The following is a 23,138-nucleotide window of genomic DNA, read 5'->3' on the forward strand; positions in this document are numbered from 1 at the left end:
CACTGCAGATTAAAAATAAAAAATCTAATAACATATTCTATTCCATTTTCTAGTGCTAGAAAACATCAAGACTGATGTAAGCAAGCAGTGTGACCAGAACGAGGTTGCAGCGGAGAAGCTTCGGGATGACTTGAAGGGTTTCGGGGCCAAGCTGAAGGACCTGGACAAGGCTCTGAAGGAGGCAGTGGACTTGCTGAAAAAAACCAATTCCCAGAACGGGCTCAATGCTGAGGCACTGGCAGATCTGAAGGTAATAACTCAAAAGTCAACTAGTAAATCAGTGAAATAACACATGATCTTGATGCTTAATGGGTATTCAGAAAATAAATTGTAATGAAGATATTTGTAACCATACAATTTAGCATTTGTTTCATAACCAATCAACACATAAATAAGGATAGGGGATGTGCTGCTTAGTGGTTTATAACATAAAAGACTGTTTTACATTCATTTGTGTAAGTTATTTGAAGGGAAAGCCCTTTAGGTTGTTATTCTATTGATGGTCATTCTGTACAACTAACTGACTTGTGTGCTCCTTACAGAAACGCATTAACGACATTCAAACAGAGCGTGAGACTGTTAAGGACCAAATGACCATGGCGGAAAATGAGCTGCAGAAGACCGAGGATTTGGTGGAAATGCTATATGACAGCAAAACAGTATGTTGAACAAATTGTTTCCCGCATGTTCTTTTCCTGAAATACTCTCTGTACCTGCATATCTCTTACAGAATGTGTCCCACTTCAGCGTGAGCCAACACATTTTTGACACACTGTAGCTATGTTAAAATAAAATTCCTTTTCTTCGATCTCAATTGAGCAAGAGGTCAGGTCCCAACATGCTTTTCACTCAGATAATGATCAGGGTTTTCGTTTGCTGCGCTTGGAGGCAAGTTAGATGGCATTTCCTGCTGTTGCGAAAAGCTTGTAACCATTCACGTGTCCTTCTCCTCTGTAGGAATATGAACAGCTGGCAGCACAGCTGGATGGGGCCAAAACTGACTTGAATAAGAAAGTGAATGACATTACCAAGGCTGCAAACAAGGAGGACCTTGTGGTGAGAGCAGAGGATCATGCAAAGAAAATGGCAAAGACAGCAAAGGAACTTGAGGAGTAAGACTTTTCTTCATACATTAAAGACCGTTGATCTCATTTGAACCTGAAATGTCATGAATGGATTTAAGTTAAATAATGTCAGATGTATTTTGCTATAAAAGATGTCTGTTTTAGTGCACAGTCTGCTTAGTTGTGTATCATTTGCATTATTCTGTTTCTTTCTTGGGATTCATTTTGTTCCCTTGTTATCCTGCATCCCAGTACGGTGAAGAGCGCAAGTGGACTTACTGAGGTGCGTGATGCCAAGGACGCTATTGACGCTTACAAGAACATCACAGATGCAATTAATGCTGCTGAGACTGCAGCCAAAGAGGCCAAAAGTGCTGCCGACAACGCTTTGAATGTAAGAAACACCCTTGGTACCTTCTAATATTAAGCATCCGTTCGAACCTCTTGGAATTATAGGACAATCCTGCAACCATTTTTTTAACCTTCCGTTTAGAATGTGAAAAAAGAAAACCTCAAAGAAAGAGCAAAAGACCTAATGCAGAATGGTGAGGAACTGCTGAATGATGGAAAGGCGGCTGAGACAGACCTTCAAGGTATTTAGCGCTACTTTCAAAATGTGGTTTTAAAAAGAAAAAAGGAAAGAAAAGAAAAACTGAAGTTATGAATTCTTGTTTTTCTGTAATAGGTGTCAAAGAAGACATCACTGACCTGAAGAAGCGCTTGGCAAAGGCTGACACGAAGAAGAAAACTCTGGCGAAAGACCTGCTTGATGCGCAAAACCAATTAAACGGCATCAAAAGAGGTAATACAAGTCGAGGCTTTAAAGCAATAGCATAGCGCTGTTTTAACTCAAAGCGTCTGAGTGTATTGGCAAACAAAAGATGTATCCTCATTTCTACCACTTCAAATCTTCAAATCAGATGATATTGGTCGAATGATTGAAGAAGCCAAGAGGAAGGCAGCATTAGCCAATGACACGGCCAGCAACACTATGGACACGTTGAATGGCATTAAAGAGGAAATGAAAAGGATCAGTGTCATGCCTGTGGACTCCAACCTGGGCAGTGTGTTGGATGATGTGAGCAAGTCAGGTGAGATTTTGAAAAGATACACATTAGGGTATACCTATTTTTTTATTCTTTATGGTTCGAAATAATACATATTTATATTACTAATGGGAATAATAGAAAAGGATGCTTAATTTTTTTTACACATATCAATTTTCTTTCTCTCATCTTCTACTTCCAGTGAATGACTTGATGAAAACCATCCCATCTCTTAAAGACAAGATCTCCGAAGTGGAAGACCTGACCTCTCAGTTCTCACCCATTAGCAACATTTCTGAGAACATCAAGAATATCAAAAATCTCATTGAACTAGCCCGGGACGCAGCTAACAGGGTGAGCTCCCTCGCTGTTAAAGCATAGCCAAGCACTAATGGATTCCCCTTATTTTTCCTTGACGGGTCTGGTTTTCGTTTTTCATAATTTTCTCCAGATTACTATCCCGATGATGTTTAAAGGCAATGGCCACGTGGAGCTGCGTGCGCCAAATAATCTGGACGATCTGAAGGCCTACACCGCCCTTTCTCTGAAGCTGCAGAGACCTTTAGGCAGGGGAGATGGAGCACGCAGACGTAGACAATCCATCGACAACGGAGACATGTTTGTGATGTACCTTGGCAATAAAGATGTAAGTTACTCCACATTGATATCAATAGTTTAATATAAACATTTTGTTAATGAATATACACAAGGTACTAACAAACTGTCTTGTAGTCTTCTAAGAACTACATCGGAATGTACCTGAAGAGCAACCAGCTGTACGGTGTGTACAAGCTCAATGGTGTCACGCATAAGATAGAAACGGACTTCATCACCACGTCCACGTCTGAACCGGCCAAGTTTGATCAAGTTGATCTACGCAGGTACATTTACATGATAATTATTTTGTATTTCTCCAGTTTTTTCCTCCAATTATAGCATACCTTTTTACATTGTATTTAAAGTAAATCACTACAAAATACCAAGGAAGTTTGTGAAGATGGTGAATGTTGATGTGGATATTTGCACCCTCTTCCGAATATAGGATTTATCAAGATGTAGAGATGTCCTTCACCAAAGAAGTCACGGCAAGACCACCCGGTCCAAAAAAAGAGTACCAGAACAAAGGAGAAGAGGACAAAAACCTTCTGGACATCAGTGCCGATGATTTTGTATTCTACGTTGGAGGCTACCCTGACACTTTCACTGTAAGAACATAAGAAGAGAAATGCCTTTCTTCATTTTTAATTAACATAGATTTGTATTAATATATTTTTATGATTTGCTTCTCCTCAGCCACCACCATCTCTCAACCACCCCAAGTACACAGGCTGCATAGAGTTCTCCTCTTTTAACGACAAAATCGCCAGTCTCTACAATTTCCAAAACGCAGTGGATATTAATAAAGATTCTCCATGCAAGAGGTACACAGTATGAGTAGTATGATTAGTGTTGAGAATCACTCAACTCTTGATGTTTTTGAACTATTAACAGAAACTATTAACATTTCTTATGGTGAAGAGAAACCGTAAGAAATGTGGAAAATATCTTCTGGTATTATTGATTTCTTTGTCTTGATGCCTTGTTTATTAATGACATGTTAACCTGTGACATAATGAGCTCTTTTTACCTGCCTCTTCAGTGGATGTGTAAGTATGCACCAGAACCACTGTGACCCTTAATATGTGGGTTAGAAATGGAAAACATATTTTGTTGTTTGACAGACAGATGAGCAAAGCCTATTTATCCGTAACATCAGACATTCATTCAAGAATCCCATTTTGTAAATACTATTTTCTGACTTATTTATCTTGTCTATCCAGATATGTACCTCCTGTGGTGTCTTTCTACTATGAAGGCAGTGGATATGGAAAAGCGATTATAAAATCAGTCTCGGCAGTCCTCAGGATAAAGATGGATGTCTTCATTCGTTCAGAAAACAGTCTGCTCTTTTTCATAGAGGCAGAGGTAAATAATGTTCATATGGCTACTCTATCATTCTTCTGTATTGATGAATTTGGAATATAATTATGTACGCTATTTGCAAGAATTTGATGATGCTGTTTTTCCCCCACCTAAAAGGGCAATTACTTCACCGTGACGGTAGAAAATGGCATAGTTTTCCTGAATACTAATTTGCCAAATAAACTTGAAACAACAAGCAAAAAACTCTTCCCGGTAAGAGCCATTTTTCGTTTTCTTGCATTAACTCAAATTTTTCTTGACAATTACCATTAAATAACCGGATAACATTTGTTAAGAATCACTAATTCAACTGCATTTTGCTCTGCTTTCCTTTCTTCAGGTAAGTGACTGGGTAGAGTTTTTCCTCATTTTTAAAGCCGGTGAAATCGAGGTCCGCATGGCCAAAGAAGAAGCGGTCAGTGTCGAATGTACTTACAACCACAAGGCATTTAAAGAATTCTACATTGGTGGTGCCCCAACAGAATTGAGGGAGAAGTATGTGGTTATCAATTTTCCTCTTAATTATTGTGTGTTGTGAGTAAATTGGTCAAACTTTCTTCTCCTTTTTATTGATAATAACTTGATAACTGCTTTTACTCTTCACAGATATAACATCACCATGCAGCCCTTCAAAGGATGCATGAGGAACTTAAAGATTGGGTCGGAAAATGAACATCTTGAAGAGCAAGTGGGCATCAGCAACGGTTGTCCACAGGAGTCCTTGGTAGGACATTAACATATGAATATATCACACGTCAAACCAAACGTATAGGCTTACTGTATATGTCAACTAATTAACTGATGCATAATGATCTTGTTCTTTTTTAGGTTTCTCGCAAAGCAGAGTTCAATTTGAAAAGCTCCCTGTCAGCTACCCTTCAAGGTTTCAGTCTGGCTGATGATGTTACTGTTTCCCTCGGATTCAAGAGCACAGAAAACCAGGGTCTCATTCTGCAGGACAAACAGTTGGTCAGTCATTACATACATTTTTAAATATGATGTTCAAATTGTGACTTTTATTAAAGAAGAACTTGGTCAGATTTAAAAAACCTTTTTTTCATTCTGTTTTCCAGGCTAATGAGATGAATCTTAAGTTGGAAAATGGCCATGTGATTCTCAATTTCAACAACAAGATCTGGAAATCAAACAAAGTATATAACGATGGCCTGTGGCATTATTTGACTGTTACCAGTAGAAGTGGAAGGTATGAAAAAGGAAATCATTTTAAATTCAAACACATCCATAACATTGTTTAGACAACTGCACACTTTAGTCTTTGGTTTGATTTAAATGTGTATGCCAAGCAAATTAGTTACACAAACATAATAAATAAACACTTTTAGTGACACCAGTTGCCCAGAAGATACATCTGTTAAATACCCTGCAATCTAAAGTTAGTATACCTAATATACTATGATGTTTTTTCCAAACAGTATTAAGCTTGTTATTGATGACGAGGACAAGGGTCTGGAACAAAGTGGCAGCTCTCCCATACCCAACACACGTGGCGCCATTTTTCTGGGAAAAGACACGTTCAAAGGCTGCATTTCTAACCTCTACACAAGACGGTAATGTTATGCATCATTTTATACAGCTTGTTTGCACACCAAAAATCTCTGTTATTTGATGTATGGTGTTTTAAATTATATTGGTAAATGTTCTCTGTTTGCAGGCCAACAAATCTGTTCAAGGCTGAGGACCTCAGCACCTTCATGCCATCTGGAAATGTAAAGATTGATGTGTGTACTGCTGACACACTCGCTCAACTGATGATGGACCGTGCCTCTAAGAAGGTGAGAGTTTGTTTATTGATTTCTGTAGATAAGTGAAAAAACATTTGGATGAAATAATTTAAACTTCTTTCCAAAGTAAATCCATCTTTATTCTTGAACGACTAGAGCAATCCATCTTATGTTAAGCTTTAAAAACTAGCCTGTTTCTTATAAACATGTTTGATGATTGATTCCACTCTCTATAAGTAAGTCATACCCATCTTCTTAATTCATGTATACAGTGGAGCCATGTTGTAATGCTACTGTTGAAAGCTAATTAAAAATCCCAGTCTTATGTTGACATTGTTTACATTCTACTTTGCTGCCTTATTTCCAGAGATGAAGAAGAAGGAGCCCTGCCTGAGGATGCTGACAAGAATCTAATACTGAAATAAAAACTGTCAGTTTGCACCATAATGTTCTGTTGCTTATGCACAAGCTCATTCATCTGCAGTGTACTTAAATAAACAAGTTGCATGAACAATTCCAATAATCATGAGTTATAAAATGTAATGTATCTATGTCTAATCTATTCAAAATCCATTAATTACAAACAAAACCTTGTGAATAACAAGCTTGAAATCAGTTCATGTCTCTTTCATTCTTTTCATTCTTTCATCTCACTCAGTACTGAAAAAATGTACTAATAGTCATTCACAAGCACGTGACCTCTCACTATTGTCATAACTATTGGAAACACAAAACATGCTTGATTACAAAATGATATACCTTTTAACCTCACTGTAAAATAACATGACTAATCATTAAAGTTAATGCACAACACATTCAAAAGGATCTGCCTCCAAGTTCCCATCATAATTGACTAAGCTCCATGCATTTGATTTGTAGCATGTGATTAACAGACACCATATCAACAAAACAACCTCTTCTTCAGCAGAAATATTGTTGATATAATTATAGCACACTGTTCTATTTTACTTTTTGAGTAAATTATCTCACACATTGTGTCAAAAAGACACAAATTATATTTTAAAGGGTTTGATAAAAAATGTAGTTTTGGGGTAGTAAAGCCTTTCTAAGTAAACTCTTAGAACTGAATGGGATCCCAGCATAAAGGTTGAGAAACACTATCCTACATTGTATTACACTTTGTAGCCAATGGGACATTGGGAAGCATTTCCTAAGACGAAATGTTGGTATTTCAAAGCTAAGCCAGACTTCATGTTGAAATATGTGAGGCGTAGTGGGGCTGACTGTGTTTAGACACATTATCAAAGCATGATTACTTCATTTCTTCAAACACTAGTTCTTGCATGCCCATCATAAATGACTAAGCTCCATTTGATTTGGAGCATGTGATTAACAGACACCATATCAACACAACAACCTATTCTCCAGCAACCCACAGTCCACTGATCCATGCCTTCATGCCGCTGCAATAATCAGTTGATACTACAGTCTGGGTTTAGTGGAAGCATCAAAGCTAAAACATAAGAAAGGTTTTCTTTTTTATTCTGTCATGAAATCTTTTTACACTGTGTAATGAGATTCTTTTCGGTGGTGTTTTGTATATAATAGGAGTCATATAGGACTAAATGAGTCATTTAAAAAAAAACATTTGAGTCTGTTAAAAGTAAAACAAATATCTTCAACTTGCAACTAGCGGTTTGTCCTTGTTATCTTTGAGTGTATGCCAAATTGAATAACCCGAATCCTACAAGCATGTACTTTCCTGCATGCTGCACCGAATAAGGACAATACAAAATTCCTAACTATGTTGAAACCATCCACAGCCTTGAGTAAACAGGAGGTTAATGTGGGTGGTGCTGATACAGGAAACTATGCCTGACCTCAGTGTCACCAAAATAAAGAATCTGATGTGTGTCATTTTGTAACTGTGAATACAAGATTCACTCTGACCAACTTGTAATAACTACTTACTACTTGGGTGATGAAATCATTACTACCATGCATGCTAGACTTGGCTTCTTATCTAAACTATGAAAGGCTGGTTATTAAGTCTCTTCGGGAGAAATGTGTTATGCGTAGAAGCCCGAGTCGATTAATCACAATAGTAGATCCACAGTCATCTGCATTATTTTGATTTGTGTCATTTAAATGCAAGACAACATTTTCAAGCTTCTCAGTTAGACAGGTTTGCTGTTTTTGTTCTTAGATTCTATGATTACTAATTATATTGGGGTTTTGGACTATTGGATGGACATTTTCTGACTGACTGAAATTGTATTTTTAGTCAACCTACACAAAGATTGACAGATGAGTAAAAAATGAAAATAACCAATGGTTAAAGCCCTCCATTTATTTATTCAGTGTGTCCTTGGTGTTGTCACCTGCGGAAAAACTATTTTGTTTCACTATCTGTGAGTGGAGCCATAAAAAAAGCCTATTTATAATATTTGATATACTAACCACAATTGTAGTCATGTTTAGGCTACCGCTAACATTGCCATACCCTCCCATCTTTATTTACTTACAGGGTGGAACCACATTGGAGACTTCCCCAAATGTGAGTTAGCAAACAATAATTGCTAACTTTGAACCCTGTGCTGTGTTTCTCTCTTGTTTGTCTGTGCTCTTTTAGGATTTTGTGATGCAGGCGATAAATGAGAGTCTATCAGCGTGCCGATTACCAACCATGGTTCAAAATGCTTATCGCCTGGGAGGCCCTGTGAGCAGCCTGAGCTACAGTCTTCCACTTCAGGTCCTGCAGCCCAGGTGAGAAACCTGTCCCACGCCACCATTGCACAATACACATACATGTACACACATGTAGTGGTTGATTTTTGGTATAAATATTGTGCTAGGATGAGTCTGTCATCTCAAGAACTATGCCGCAGTTATATTCAAGCCAACAAAAACAAACACTAAAAATGTGGCCTTTGTTCATCCTCCCCAGGCCCCACTTCTCTCTGGATATCAGGACTCGAGCTGGTGAAGGCCTGCTGTTCTTTGCTGCTACCAGAGGGGGGCGCTCTCATCTCGCTTTATACATATCCAAGGGCAGGATTAGACTGTCTGTAGGCAAACAGAAGGAGATCTTCAACAGGGAGAAGTACAATGATGGAAAGTGGCACTCGGTCAGTGGATTTATATCATACTAATTGCAAAATATCATACTAACCACATAATATGTTGCTACTACCACTCAGTCCAGATTATAAAGCAAGGGTCTTGTTTAATAAGTGTTTAATTATTCTTTATGTCTATGGTGACAATATTGCCTGCAGGTCATGTTCAGTTTGGAGAAGAAGAAATTTCGATTGGTCGTGGATGGGATCAGAGCCCAGGATGGTCAGCTGACCACTGCTGAGTTGAATTCCATGCAGCAGTTTGTGTCACCTGTGCACCTGGGCAGTGCTCCAGAGTCCCTTCACAAAGAGCTTAAGGTAAAATGAAATGAAATAAAATGAAGTACTCACTGACCGATTCACACACATATTCAATTTTATTTTTCGTTCTTTTAAGTTGAAGGCTCTTCCAAGACAAAGTGTATCCGGGTGTATCCGCAATTTTAAAATGAATGGATCACCAATGTCAAATCCAACCTCCAACCACGGCGCGGGCCCCTGCTTTGAGGGACAGACACAAAGAGGGGCTTATTTCTCAGGGAATGGAGCACATGTCGTTATCAGTGAGTAAACCTTTCTGTAGAAGTTTTCTGAAGAAGCATTGCTCATCCCAATAATGATCTCCATCAGGTTCTGTTGGAGATACAGTAAGAAGGAATTGCAACCACCCCCACACAATTTGGCTTCTCAACAAGTCAAAACTAATTTTACATGGATAACCGAAAATATATTGTTTTACAGGTCTAGGGATTATTTAATTTTGCCTAGTTGGCATACTTACACAATATTTAAATATAATTCAATTTAACATTTAATATATTTATTTGACTGGGAGAAACCTGGGAATTAGTTAGAACAATTGGCGATGTTATAAAATCATAAACTCATCAATATAATATTAACATACATTTAAGAAAAGATACATTAAACCAAAGTAATGTTTTTTTTTTAAATAATAAATGTACAAATTGACTAAATTCCCTTTTTTTTTTTTTTGTTTCTGCATGTTCAATTTACATTCCGTGCATTGAGTAAATCTTTATATTATACATTACTTGGAATGGATTTATTCATGAAACCATTTAATTGTCTTTAAAGTTATTAATCAAATTAGATTTGAAGACACTTTGTTGGATTTAGATGTTTTTATTTAATTAGATTCCACTTTATTTCATTGCACAGTCTCCTCATTATTCTGATATGCCATGTCCAAATTATGTAATCTATAACAATACCAATGCTACCAAACATGGTGGTATATGTTTTCTGCATTTCAGATGACTCTTTTGTTGTGGGCTCAGACTTTGAGCTGCTGTTTAATATACGTCCACGGAATCAAACTGGACTCCTGCTACATGTTGGTGCTTCCAGCATGAACCAGTATGGGCCTGCAGAGGGTCACTACCTCACTGTGTACATGCTCAGAGGAGAGGTGAGTTCTCTTTAATGCTACCAAACCAGATACTCCTAGCAAAAAAACATGTTTTTTTCTGGAAAATAGACTAAAGATTCAGTTGAACTGGGTCTGAAATAAAAATAAAATTATTTTATTCCTGTTTTGGGGACTTACATTCTATATTTAAGTGTGTTCCCTGACATTGTGACTAAAAGCACTATGTTTGGATATGCTCCCATTTTTAGGTTGTGGCACAAGCAAACAATGGCAAAGGGGAATTCATGGTGTCAGTGAAGCCAAAAGCTTCTTTATGTGATGGAATGTTTCATAAAATTTCAGGTAAATTGCACACAGTCACTTGATGAAAGACATATTTCAAGAAAAACTAAACTGCTTTTAGAATCTTATTAGGACACTGATATACAGTAAATCACCTTTCATGTTGAGTCACTGTCTGCTTGTCTTGTAGTAATCAAAAGGAAAAATGTTGTGCAACTGCACGTGGACACAATGGACAATTACAAGATTGGACCACCATCTTCCACTACAACTTTGACCAAAGACTCTGTGTATGTGGGTGGCATTCCTCGTGAGTATTAATCTGTTCATCTGAGAGTTAATGTACTATGATTTCAGTGAATCTTATTCACACATATCAGGTATTCACCACGTGCTCCTTTCTGCTGCAGAGATGTCAATGCAACAGACGCTCCCAGTCACATCGTCCTTTGTGGGATGCATTCAGGACATGAGGATCAACGGCGAGTCCATCTCTTTCGACAGGTTGTCTGGTGCGTTTGGACCGGTCAATCTCAAAGAATGTCCAGGCTGAACGTCTCCATGCATCATCGTTAAAACAAACCATGGGACCACGTCCACCGCCAACCATGTGCAATCTGTTACCCAGACAGAGAATGTGTTTGTGTGTAAGAATGTATATTTTATGAGGAGTGTGTTTCAATGTGAATGAGTGTGTGAGAGTCTGCATGTAAAATAGAAATATGAGCAGCCGCTTACAGGTTCATATTATTTGCTGCTCGGTTAAGTATTTCTGTATTTATTTTGTGATAAAAAAAAAAGAATCATGTATCAGGGCACCAATTCACACATTTCAACAGTTCTTTTACAGTCTGATGTGTTGGTCCATTCATTTTGATAAATGTTGACAATCAAATGCTACTGAATATGCTTGTGATTGGTGAGGGCTGCAGCAGGAGCAACCCAGCACTTTAAGAAAACAAATAATGCCTTTTGTGATGGTGCTTTAATGGAAATCAACATTATTAGTGGATTTTCTTTGTTTGTTTGTTGAAAGGTTTTTACTAGAAATATTACATTTACACCAAGGGTGCTCGTTTTATTGATTTTTAAGGGGCTGTTTTAATTTCATATCCAAATGCCAGCATGTAGAATCTACATTTGACCTGGTTTAGTAGAGTTTTCAAACAGGCCATGAAATCAAATGGTTTCCCCCTAAACTGTACACGTATTGTTGTGAATCAATTTTCCAGTTTGCATTCCTTTTTCATGCATGGGGATGTTCTGTGTGGCTGTCAATATCAGTTACACAAGAAAACAGCATGTACTGAAGTTTGTGTAGCATTTTCTACGATTTAAAAAACAATATAAATGCAATTACCTTCAAATAAGTCTCACAAGTAATGTTTGGGACCATTTAGTCCATATTACTATAATGCTGTGTGTAACATAACAAAAAACATCAACATGCACATGATGTATTTAAACCCCCAGCAAGTGTTTACCTACTTGTGTTGTACATTTGTGTAAAACAATTGTGATATGAGGAAAAATATGCATGATGATTGGACATGGGGATTGTTATATGCATTCCTGTCTTGTGACCACTGATTTGTAAGCCATTTTGTAATCACTATTCTTTATAAATACTTGTCAGTGCCATACTGTAGGTCTTGATTTGTGATCATGTTGATAGCTGAAACTATTATGGACTGAACCATGCTTTTTCATCACAGAAATGTGGGATTAGTTGTTGAATTGATTGTACGGTTACAGAAATGTAATTAGCAAATAATTATATTTTTTGTAATGCTTTGTATGAATACAGTACATAATGGTAATGTATCTCAGTGTGCCTACTTTTTGAGAGTAGAGTGGCTCAGCTAAATATATAAATATATATATAAATGTATGTCTTGTGTGGAGCAGGCATTGACTCTGATTTAATTTGACATCAGTATTTCCAAAACCATATCTCAGGCCCTAACATCTATCGATCTGGTTGACTACAGCCCTCAATCACAAACCACCACGCCTACTCTGATGCTGCCTTCACGGACTTGGTGAACTCAAGACTTAAAGCTGCAATGTCTTGTAAAAAGGTGCTTCACCAAATGATGTGACCCAATTCAATTGTTTAGCTCATAGGTTTAGCTATAAGCAAATGCCAAAGAAAATGTAACAAATGACGATGCTTCCAAAATATTGAATTGTGTCATTTGAATAATAATTGTTCACATTATGATAGCTGTAATACCCCAATTATTGGAGACGCAAGAATAAACAGTTCGGTAACAGCTATCAATATAAAGTTTGCAATAAAATATGACAGAAAGCGTGCTGTTCTGGTGAAATATCAAAGGGCAAACATTTGATGGGTCAAACATTTTTCATGTGACCTTATTACTCCAAATCAATGCAGCATTGTATTACTTACACATGCCACATTGATGTTAACATTATTGTTATGTAATATTAATATATATGCTCTAGTTGTATGACAAAACTAGCTGATATAGAATACAACAGGTATTAAATACATTAATTAAAATAACAGTGCAGTGTAAGATATGAATGGTTAAATTAAGGGGTGGCAAAAAGAAAAGTATTTAGCCAGGATTTAAAGAGTAAGATTTGCAGCGGACCTGCAGGTTTCTGGGAGTTTGTTCCGAATATATGGAGCATACTAACCGAACGCTTCGGTTGCGATAGTTACGATAGCACCCAAAGGCAGCACATTTCCTGTACACACCGTGCTCACTAACCAGCGTTCACAACACGGAACAGAGACACAACGCTGGGTCAACGGCGAGCACAGACACACACACATATGCATGTAGTTTGTTATTTTAACCTGTTCGTTTATCAGTCTCCTCATGTACCAATGCGAATATGACTGCGTTTGCTAAAAACTGCGTCACTGTGTGAGACTACTCTGCCTGTTAGTAAACTACCGATACCGCTCCCTCCCTCCCTCCTCCTCCTCTCCTCGGTCCTCTCCTCGGCCGCGTTCAGCACCTCACCTCCGGTCTCAATGGCGGACCCCGTAGAACCAGCACCGGGCAACATACAGGATGAGAAGAAAGAGGGTATCAACGACGCAGAGCTGGCACTGAAAGGAATAAACATGCTGCTCAACAATGGATTCAAGGAGAGCGACGAGCTCTTCAAATTATACAGGTCTGTGAGTGTCTGTTAGGCAGACTATAAACACTCTTTCTGTCTATGTTGGTGAAGGGTGGATACTGTGTTCTCTGCAGGGTGTGTTGTTAAATGTTAACTGTTGCTAATGTGTCCAAACTGCTGAGGTTAACCAGCACAAGTGGAAGCTTTTAACCATAGCTTTTAACACATGTTTTCCTTTCAGCAATGTCTTCTTTGCTTTGCTTGCAAAACAAAACCTCAACATCCTTGTCAAGCTTGTCTACTGAGGCACCATTATGATCATATCACAAGCAAATGGTGTTGTAATACCTTGGGCAAATATCCACACCCAATGTAACTTGTGATGCTTAAACAGTCAACATACTTTATTATTAATGTAATATTGCTCCCTTTATATGTTAATAGGATACCTAAAGTGTTGAGAATATAATTTAGAGTCAATATAACAATGGTTAAAGAAGAAAAAATGCTTAACAGGTTAGCATTTATGTAGTACAAGTAGTTGTCTTTGAATATATTTGAGTTAAATCTCTCATTTTAGCCAAGCTAGTGTGTTCATATCACACAACCTTATGTCAATTGTTGGTAGGTGGCACCTGTGTCTAGGCTTCTTTTGCAAAACCAAGTTGACCCAGTAATTTAAATGTAAGCATTACACTTGCAAATTGTTCACTCGTACAGTAGATTCTTCCTATCCTGTGAGCTCATTCTGAAGGGATACAATATACATTTTTTTTTTACTTTAAAGGAAAGCTAAAATAAACCACAATCCTTCGCTTAATAATATTTGCAATATTAATTGCTGCAATTTACAACTATGTTTTATTGTTGATTTATCTGCAGATTATTCACTACTCCAAAGTCTTTAAATACCTTGTTGTGCTTTCTTTGGATTTTCTAAAGATATTCAGAAAAGTAGAATATCTCCATATTTTCTTGCCATTATTGCATGAAGATTACCTAATTTGACTGGTAGCATTATTATTCTTATTTTCTTCCTTCAAAGCTTTCTATAAATAGTCCAATACTCTAAACCTGAATTGTTTTGTTCATGATAATTGTATACTAAAATGTTGATATTGTTACATCCCTATATTGAATTTATTTTGGTTGACCTTCTATAAGCACTATTAAATAAAAAGGAAGCCAAACACTGGTTTAATTAACTTCATAAAGCCTGTCAAGGGTCACTCACTGCACCATAGTACGCTCATTGTTGCCGCATTTGTTATACATTCAATCGTCCTGTGCTGTTATTATAAGGCCTTATCATCTCTAAGAAAGGTTTGCTTTCAACTCGAATGCTGATTCCACAGAAGGTCACGCTCTATGTGTCCTAACCCCTGGTGAAAGCTTAAATGTCACCCTATCCACTAATTACATTTAGCACTAGGGATTATCCTGTTTGATTGCATCAGCAAAAATGATGGAAGGAAGTGAAATATGTGTAATACAGAAACTGAGAATGGGCTTGTGACTGTCTGTATTAACCACTTCCCTCATAAGGTTCCCCTGGCTCTCTGACCCTTGGCATTTTGTGTTGCATTATGGGTATAGGAGAGTAGGTAAACGGGTTCAGTAAGCCTTTCCACATTCCTAATGAATCCAGTTGCTCTTACTGTCATCGTGTGCTTTATGTTGTTCATGTTTTCAGTGTCCTCAATCCAGTGCCTGAGGCAGGTAACCGGCTGAACACATTTTTGTCACTCCACCCATGAACTTTTCATATGACCTTTTTAACCTCTTCCCGCAGTACGTCATTCACTGACTTGTCACCTATTTGTTCTTCGTCCTCTTTTCAGGAACCACAGTCCTTTGATGAGTTTCGGGGCCAGTTTTGTGAGTTTTCTGGTGAGCCTAGAGTACTCTACTGTTTACATTTAAGAAACATTTATATTTGATGAAAGGGTTCAAGGAATACCCCCGGTTTTTCCTATGAGGCGCAATGCAAGACTTTCTTAAATTATTTTTCTGGCACACAAGTAGGTTTCTATTGTGTCTGAGTTAATTGATGCCCTTAGTTGCAATACATACTCAATAGTCACAACATCAACTGTAAGTGCAACCCACATAAAAACAACTAAAAGAAAGTTAAGAGATAAACATAAACTACACATTTGAGCCAGAATTGTTAGCCATGGAAACAGGAGTCAACAGTACAATCTTACTTGCTTTTCCCTTTTAAAAAAAAACGTGTGCTTATTATATTCTACATTACAATACACATGTTTCCTATTTTAACATTTACAGCTCCATTCTGTGGTCATCTACATTTTAGAAACACATCTTTTTAATTTAGCTATGTACAAGCACTGGTCACCTAAAGATTAAATTAAGCTACTTTTTCAGATGGCAAGTTGCCAAGCTGATCCCAAATATATTAAAGGGAAAGACTGGTTTGTTCGTATTAAAGTAAGAAGACTGATTAGTGCAGTTTCATTTTGTTTTTCTGCTTCCTAGTTTAATCCAGGATTAGACGTTTTGCTTAACTTGTAAATCACCAGCATTCATTTTGGAACAGTTGTATTCCGGGTTAAAAATTAACAATCTGTCCGACAACCAAATGGCTTTTGAACGTTTTTACCAGCAACTAAATATGTGACCATAGTTCTTTAGGCTGGTGGGTGACACATGTGTTGCCACTTGCATATTTTACCAGCATTCGGTTGGCAAATGTAAATAAAAGGATTATTTATCTGGCTTCCTTTTTGTAGAATGCCATGATGACGTTTGAGGAGGAGAAAATGCAGATGGCCTTTGAGGATCTCAAAGCTACAGAGCGACTGTGCGAGAGTGAAAACACTGGTGTCATTGAGACCATTAAAAACAAGCTCAAGAGGAGTGTGAGTATCCATTTCAACACTTCATTTAATTGAATGTTTATGAGATAGATAGAACACATTTTATTTGCCTGAAAAGAGAGAACATTTCAGGTTGCACCACAGTCAGGTTTGCTGTTTGTGAGCGTGCCTGTCACACCAGTCTGAAAGAGTGAGGTGTTTGTGTGGGCAGATGCACTCCCAGAGGTCGGGGGTGGCTGCAGTGGACCGGCTCCAGAGGCAGATCATCATCGCTGACTGCCAGGTTTACCTTGCAGTGCTGTCTTTCATCAAACAAGAGCTGTCGTGTAAGGGGACCTTTTTAATACCTGCTGTCAAACTATGAACGCTGCACATTTATCTGTGTGAAAAGAAAATATTGAATTCAGCAGAGGTGGGAAGTACTTACGTTACGTTACTGTACTTAAGTACATTTTTCTGGTATCAGTACTTCACTGCACTACTTATTTTTCTGACGACTTTTTAATTATACTTCTTACATTTTGAACACAAATACCTGTACTTTATACTTCTTACATTTTCAAAACAGGCTCGTTACTTTATTTTTAATCTGCGTTTGGTGGCGTGATCATTATTAGGCATTGCAATGCGTGCCTATTGATTGATCCGTGTATCCATCATTTCCTGGTCTTCTCTAAAGAAGAGCGACCAATGAAAACGTTGTAATCTTTGCCGTTGTTCAGCATCGAAACATTCATTAGCTAACAATTATTGTTCTATTAATATAAAATGAGGTCAGTTACTCTTTAAAACAGACGGTAGTTATGGGTACTTTTTACTTAAGTACATTTCGAAGCCAATACTTCTTTCCTTTTACTTGAGTAAAGAAGTTTAGTCAGTATTTTTAAACACGAGTATCTGTACTTCTACTTGAGTAAAGGATGTGTGTACTTTTGCCATCTCTGCAGTTGTGTAATCTGATTTAATATTGGACCATATGCATATTTCTTTGTTTATTCAATCTCCTGACAGCATACATCAAAGGGGGCTGGATCCTCCGTAAAGCCTGGAAGATGTACAACAAATGTTACAGCGACATCACACACCTGCAGGAGGGCAGCAGAAGAAGAGCCTCCCAGCAGCAAGCGGCGGGGCCTCCATCTCTGTCCTCATCTGACGCGTCACACCACAGCCGCTCCTCCTCCCCTGGGCCGAGCCCCTCCCTCAGACCGGACGGCATCAGCCCCGAGGCTCTGGACCGACTTAAAGGTTCCGTCAGCTTCGGTTATGGCCTCTTCCACCTCTGCATCTCCATGGTGCCCCCCCACCTCCTGAAGATCGTCAACCTGCTGGGCTTCCCTGGCGACCGCCTGCAAGGCCTGTCAGCGCTCACGTACGCCAGTGAAAGTACGGACATGAAGGCCCCTTTAGCTACGTGAGTATGTGAGTGAGTATGTCTGGTTCTGTATTCTGTCTGGAACTGAAACTTGTCTAGTTGATGTACAGAAAAATGGTAGATAATGCTGTTTAGTGATTTTTCAATATGGTTAATCACACTTAATCAACCTGTTAGTTAACAATCATTACAGATTGATCTAATTTCATACCAGATGGTGTTGTCTTTACACTCACTCAGTCTGTGCCCCCCCCCCCCTCACAGCCTGGCCCTCCTGTGGTACCACACAGTAGTGCAGCCCTTCTTTGCTCTCGATGGCTCAGACACACAGGCAGGTCTGATGGAAGCCAAATCCATTCTCCAACAAAGAGAGGCTATCTATCCAAACTCCTCCCTCTTCATGTTTTTCAAAGGCAGAGTCCAACGCCTCGAGGTGAATTTGAAGAAAGAACCCTATGTGTCCTGCTATGTGTCCTTTTCTCCTGCCTTAGTAAATATCATGCATTGCCAATATTGTCTCGTTACTCGGATAACAAAGTTCTTCTCTCCAGTGCCAGATCAGTAGTGCCTTGACGTCCTTCCGTGATGCCTTAGAATTGGCTTCTGATCAGAGGGAGATTCAGCACGTGTGTTTGTATGAAATAGGTACTATATTCCCTCTCAGATTTAAAACCACATTGCTCAGCGCTAGTCTGCATCATAAACATTGATCGTTTAACCTTTTAGGTTGGTGCAGCATGATCGAGCTGAGCTACACAGAAGCCTACAGGGCCTTTGAGCGACTGAAGACGGAGTCTCGCTGGTCCCAGTGCTATTACGCCTATTTAACTGGAGGTGGTAACAGTACAAACAAAGATGGCTTTAATCGCACATCTAAGAGATTGCTATTAGCTCCTAATTCTTATATTGTATGTGTTGATTAGCGTGCCGAGGAGCCACAGGTGATCTAGAGGGAGCTATCACTGTCTTCAAGGATGTGGAAACATTTTTCAAACGCAAGAATAATCAGATAGAGCTGTTCGCTATGAAGAGGGTTAGTATATATCCAGCATATTTTCTGTTTAATATCTCAGGTGCAAAATACAGTGAGATTAAGCATGTATGCACACATTTATAACAGGCTGAGAAGCTACGGACCCCCAGTCTATCCAAAGAGCTCTGCATCCTGTCTGTGATTGAGATTCTTTATCTGTGGAAAGCTCTGCCAAACTGCTCCACCGCCAAGCTTCAGACAATGTCACAAGGTACTCCAATTTTAAAACGTTTCAACCACCAAACTAGTTCCTCTGTGTTGTCTTGCAGATTGTTGTTGTGTCTTCAGGGGTAGCTTCATTGTTATCTTCTTGTTCTAGTGCTGCAGGGGATTGATGACGCCTCATGTGAAGGCCTGAAAAACCTGCTTCTCGGTTCCATAAACAGATGTCTTCATAACACAAACGATGCCATTCAGGTACTCCTACGTCATATTCCTAATAAAATGTATTAAAGTGTGGAATATGAAGCATTGCAGGGTGCTTGTAAAACGGTGTATTATTCACACAGAAGTCAGTACTGTGCTGATAATAGTCTTTTTTCTGCCTGTTTTGCAGTTTTTCCAACTGGCTGCAAGGGATGAGGTTGGCCACCTGAGCAACTCTTATGTGCAGCCCTACTCCTGCTATGAACTGGCCTGTGTGCTGCTAAACACCCCAGAGGCAAGTGTGTGTGTGCGTGCGTGTTAGAAAGAGAGACTGTTTCCTAATCTGAGATGGTGGAAAAGTCATAGTCTAAATAATTTATTGTGTTTTCTTTCCAGTCTGCCGGGAAGGGCAGAATGCTGATGCTCCAGGCTAAGGTACAGTAGCTTTCCTCATTGCATGAGATTTGTGTAATTTGCATAAGTAGATTTTAGCAAGCTTTATCAATACATCTCCTCTAAGATCTGTGATCAAATCGTTTTTTCCACTTATTTTTTGAAATAAGACAATGTTTGTCTTATTTCTGCCCATAGTCAACACTTTGCATCAAGGTCTTGTACGTTTTAAGGATGTTTTCACCCTCCGACAGATCAATACACTCGCTGCCTGATCAGCATTTCAAATAAAGGAGCGGCAGGCTAAATGCTTTAGAGTTAAAGTGGTGTTTTTTTTAATAGTGAAAAAAATGGCAACCAACAAACTCCAAAAGGCCACGGTTATAGATTCTTATTTCTTTTGTCCAAGAGAGGCTTGTCATCCCCTGCTAAGCCCTCATACATGAGGCACAGACCAACAAAATAACTCCCTGAGAAGGAAACCTGTGCAGCAGCTCTGAGAGAGGCAGACGTGTCCACCTTGTAGCTCATTTGAAGGGACAAGGACAGGCAACATTGCCATTGGAGCAGTCAGAGTGACTGGCTGAAGCTATGCCAGGTTCCCATCACTACGTCAATTAGACTTATGCTGTTATGCTGCCCTATGTTGAGGAAATCAGGAATGCTGTGCACCATGAGAGGAGAGTGAGACCTCCTAGCGCCGTGTTGGTTTAGGCTGGAGTATTTGCTTTTTCTAATCTCACTGTGAACAGGAAACAGCAAACCATTCCACACTGAGCTGAGAGTAATCAGGGAGGCATCTGCACATCTTTGGTAATAAGGAAAAATTGTGACAAAACAGATGTTGCGAAAGCAGTTCCTATACGGCTTACAACAGTTTGTTGCTATCTAGTACAGTTTGTGGTTGCATTAACCCAGTGGTTCTCAAACCTTTTCTGTCATTCCCCACTTTGAACAGGTGGGCCTTTTCAAGCCCCACCTGTTCCTCATCGCTCCAATAAAATGGTAGCCCAAGCTTAAAATTGTCAAATGTATCGTTCTATAACAGGGGTCTCCAACCTTTTTTAGGATGAGAGCTACTTTCAAAAAATAAAACAAGTCGTGAGCTACTTTTACTCCTCTTTTTTAGTTTTTTTGCACTGTATATATTTAGCACATTTGAACCTTATTATATGCTGACCTTTAACCTTTGTGTGCTGTTTGGGTCTGTGGGACCCGTTTTCAATGTTTACTAAAAGAAAATGTATGCAATTAGGGGGGTCCGGGGGCATGCACCCCCGGGAAGAGTTTTTTTTTAATGTTGAAGTGAAATGCCTCAATCTGGTGCACTTTGAGCAAAAAATGAATTTATGGATACAGCTCTCAACACACTGAAAGGGAGCTGTATACTTTTCAATAATCCAAACATCTTTAGAATATGATCAAAACCAATAACAAATCATTTAAACTTGTTCATTTTTATCTTACCTAGTTAGCATTTTTTCTTTTTATTTATGCATATTTTACGAATCACTCCCCTTTTAAAACTTTTTTTTTTTTTTTTACTGTCCTATAGTAAACATTGGAATGATTTCTTACTTTATTTTTTACACCTAGGCTATATTAAATAGATAAATGTGTGCTCTCTCTAGCTCTCTCTCTCTGTCTCGCTCGCTCACAGAGGCTGTGTGGCGATGACGGCTTGCGTTAAAAAATTATAATAAACATAGGCCTATTTGTAAAGTGGGGGGACACAAACGGGATTTCGAAAAGTGTCACGGTTAAACTCCTTGTGAAGTGGTGAGGTGCCGCTCCACATTGCTTTTCTTCCCGACTGCAACGCTGTAAATGATTTTGGTTTCAGTTGTGTGAGCAGGCTCGGATTGGCCATTGGGAGATTCGGGACTTTTCCCGGTGGGCCGCTGCCTTTGGTGGGCCGCTGGCTCTGACATATGTGGGCCGTGGACTTTCACAGCGCCGGTACCGCACCCGCCGCCGCAAACACCCGCCGTTGTGAGGCTCCGGCGCTGTGAAAGTCCACCGCCGCTGCGAGTCCCCGGCTGTAACAGTCCACTAACGCCCGCGAGGACCCAGGTTCGATTCCGGCCTGAGGTCCAAAAAAAAAAAAAAAAAACTATTAAAAACTCCCGTTCATCGCGTCCATTAGCGCCCCAACAGTGGGGCGCGCGCCACACTTTGAGAAACGCTGCATTAACCACAGATCATTGTTGTAGGTGTTCTTATAAATAACATTTGTGGGCAGCGAGGGTATCGATATGTCTGAGAGTGCTGACCCCAATGCTTTTTAGAAGGCCTATCTATATATAACTTTTATTTGATTCATTAATTTGCTTTCTCCTTCACCACGCAGGAGGACTTTGCAGGCTATGACTTTGAGAACAGGCTCCATGTCCGTATTCATTCAGCTCTCGCCTCCATGACGGCTGCTGCAGCCCAGCCTTGACATTTTATCCACACCTCAGAAAGAACTGGACGAAGTGTATTTTTAAAAAGCCAAAATACCTTTGGAATCACTAATGTTACACTGTCAGGATTTATTTATTTTTATTTTTCTATTTCCATATTCTGAGCCAATGCATAATTTTAAAGTGTGCAATATGCTGTATACAGTAGGGGTTATAGGAGAACAGTCAAAAGGTATATTATTCATGTTACCGTTTTTTGTACATGTGCAAATCAAAATGCAAGTCGAATCAGATGACAATCTTTAAATACAATTGTGAAAAGCATCAGGCATTGATCCACAGAGGGACTACTTTTCCTCTGATTAGGAGAAAAGTCAGGTTAAATAGGGCAATGGCACAAAGCGTTGACTGACAAAGCAATCAAATTAATGACTCAGCCACCTCAGTGTTGTTTGACAATGTTACATTTGTGATGTAAATGCTTTGCTAATCCATAGGCATGAGTACTAAATGATTTTTTAGCGTAGCCTCTTTTTTACCGGACTTGTTTTTATCAGTGTAAATATGTCTCGCACACAGGTTTTAATAGTTGTGCCAACATCATGTGAGAGGCCTAGGTGCAGCATGCTACTGTAGGCCATACAATGGTCTTTATTTATATGGTTTTAAGATAAAATAAATATTGTAAAATGGATTATGGTTGTACCCTCTTCACTTGATTAGGCATACATTACATGATTAATGCACATACAACAAAGAACTGATGGCAAACTTTATTTTTGTCATCAATTATAAATGAACAACAAGGTGTATCTGGTGCATTCATTAAATACTTTTAATGGGGTTAGTTTAACCTCAATGCTATAATGTCGATGCATAAAATATTAGAACGCCTAAACATGGAAACAAAAATAAATCTTAAGAAAGGGGCTAATTACTGCCAATGATTTTCAAACTTGTTTTTTTTTCTTTCAAGTCCTTTAGGGGTCTAAGGATAAATTGTGAAAGCATTAAGCATTATTTGGTTGTAAATCACCAAAACAGGAAGGCCA

The 23,138-nt window shown here is 38.8% G+C and overlaps 2 protein-coding genes across 9 annotated transcripts in view; both read left to right on the plus strand.

Annotated features, from left to right (window-relative positions):
- LOC307018977 (laminin subunit alpha-3-like) overlaps positions 1 to 12,460 on the plus strand; it is a 63,368-nt gene extending 50,908 nt beyond the window's left edge. For 6 of the 7 annotated variants that reach the window (XM_079649559.1, XM_079649555.1, XM_079649557.1 and 3 more), the window contains 28 exons: positions 54 to 250; positions 543 to 659; positions 958 to 1,112; positions 1,317 to 1,458; positions 1,558 to 1,657; positions 1,750 to 1,866; positions 1,985 to 2,155; positions 2,313 to 2,464; positions 2,562 to 2,756; positions 2,843 to 2,991; positions 3,153 to 3,315; positions 3,404 to 3,531; positions 3,931 to 4,075; positions 4,190 to 4,285; positions 4,413 to 4,567; positions 4,679 to 4,796; positions 4,901 to 5,041; positions 5,146 to 5,276; positions 5,506 to 5,640; positions 5,745 to 5,865; positions 8,408 to 8,541; positions 8,723 to 8,903; positions 9,054 to 9,212; positions 9,292 to 9,457; positions 10,172 to 10,326; positions 10,536 to 10,629; positions 10,760 to 10,879; positions 10,980 to 12,460. In XM_079649559.1, coding sequence (XP_079505685.1) covers positions 54 to 250; positions 543 to 659; positions 958 to 1,112; positions 1,317 to 1,458; positions 1,558 to 1,657; positions 1,750 to 1,866; positions 1,985 to 2,155; positions 2,313 to 2,464; positions 2,562 to 2,756; positions 2,843 to 2,991; positions 3,153 to 3,315; positions 3,404 to 3,531; positions 3,931 to 4,075; positions 4,190 to 4,285; positions 4,413 to 4,567; positions 4,679 to 4,796; positions 4,901 to 5,041; positions 5,146 to 5,276; positions 5,506 to 5,640; positions 5,745 to 5,865; positions 8,408 to 8,541; positions 8,723 to 8,903; positions 9,054 to 9,212; positions 9,292 to 9,457; positions 10,172 to 10,326; positions 10,536 to 10,629; positions 10,760 to 10,879; positions 10,980 to 11,122 — 3,980 coding nt within the window. In that variant the 3' untranslated portion in view covers positions 11,123 to 12,460. Of the gene's footprint in view, positions 1 to 53; positions 251 to 542; positions 660 to 957; positions 1,113 to 1,316; positions 1,459 to 1,557; positions 1,658 to 1,749; positions 1,867 to 1,984; positions 2,156 to 2,312; positions 2,465 to 2,561; positions 2,757 to 2,842; positions 2,992 to 3,152; positions 3,316 to 3,403; positions 3,532 to 3,930; positions 4,076 to 4,189; positions 4,286 to 4,412; positions 4,568 to 4,678; positions 4,797 to 4,900; positions 5,042 to 5,145; positions 5,277 to 5,505; positions 5,641 to 5,744; positions 5,866 to 6,181; positions 6,430 to 8,407; positions 8,542 to 8,722; positions 8,904 to 9,053; positions 9,213 to 9,291; positions 9,458 to 10,171; positions 10,327 to 10,535; positions 10,630 to 10,759; positions 10,880 to 10,979 lie in introns of those variants that run through there. The other variant, XM_079649560.1, reaches the window with a different exon arrangement.
- Positions 12,461 to 13,270: 810 nt separating this feature from the next.
- On the plus strand, positions 13,271 to 22,780 carry LOC307019530 (tetratricopeptide repeat protein 39C-like). 2 transcript variants are annotated; one of them, XM_079650526.1, is made up of 14 exons: positions 13,271 to 13,728; positions 15,516 to 15,564; positions 16,428 to 16,556; positions 16,726 to 16,840; positions 17,526 to 17,928; positions 18,154 to 18,322; positions 18,441 to 18,534; positions 18,616 to 18,723; positions 18,813 to 18,922; positions 19,010 to 19,133; positions 19,242 to 19,339; positions 19,479 to 19,583; positions 19,685 to 19,723; positions 22,032 to 22,780. In XM_079650526.1, exons 1-14 carry the CDS (start codon positions 13,583 to 13,585, stop codon positions 22,122 to 22,124), a joined length of 1,782 nt encoding a protein of 593 aa, XP_079506652.1. In that variant the 5' UTR covers positions 13,271 to 13,582; the 3' UTR covers positions 22,125 to 22,780. The 2 variants fall into 2 exon arrangements, with proteins under 2 accessions (XP_079506652.1, XP_079506653.1); XM_079650527.1 differs by lacking the exon at positions 13,271 to 13,728 and adding an exon at positions 13,743 to 15,393.
- The last annotated feature ends 358 nt before the right edge of the window (positions 22,781 to 23,138 follow it).

Source organism: Notothenia rossii (genome assembly GCF_949606895.1).
Source record: "Notothenia rossii genome assembly, chromosome: 9".
Classification (NCBI taxonomy): domain Eukaryota; kingdom Metazoa; phylum Chordata; class Actinopteri; order Perciformes; family Nototheniidae; genus Notothenia; species Notothenia rossii.

What these genes read in the sequence shown, in the direction of transcription:
- LOC307019530 (XM_079650526.1), top strand. Translation starts at nt 13,583, where the DNA reads ATGGCGGACCCCGTAGAACCAGCACCGGGCAACATACAGGATGAGAAG. An exon ending in AAAACAAGCTCAAGAGGAGT is followed by an intron (nt 16,557 to 16,725) that starts GTGAGTATCCAT and finishes TTGTGTGGGCAG; the next exon opens with ATGCACTCCCAGAGGTCGGG. An exon ending in TGCTGATGCTCCAGGCTAAG is followed by an intron (nt 19,724 to 22,031) that starts GTACAGTAGCTT and finishes TTCACCACGCAG; the next exon opens with GAGGACTTTGCAGGCTATGA.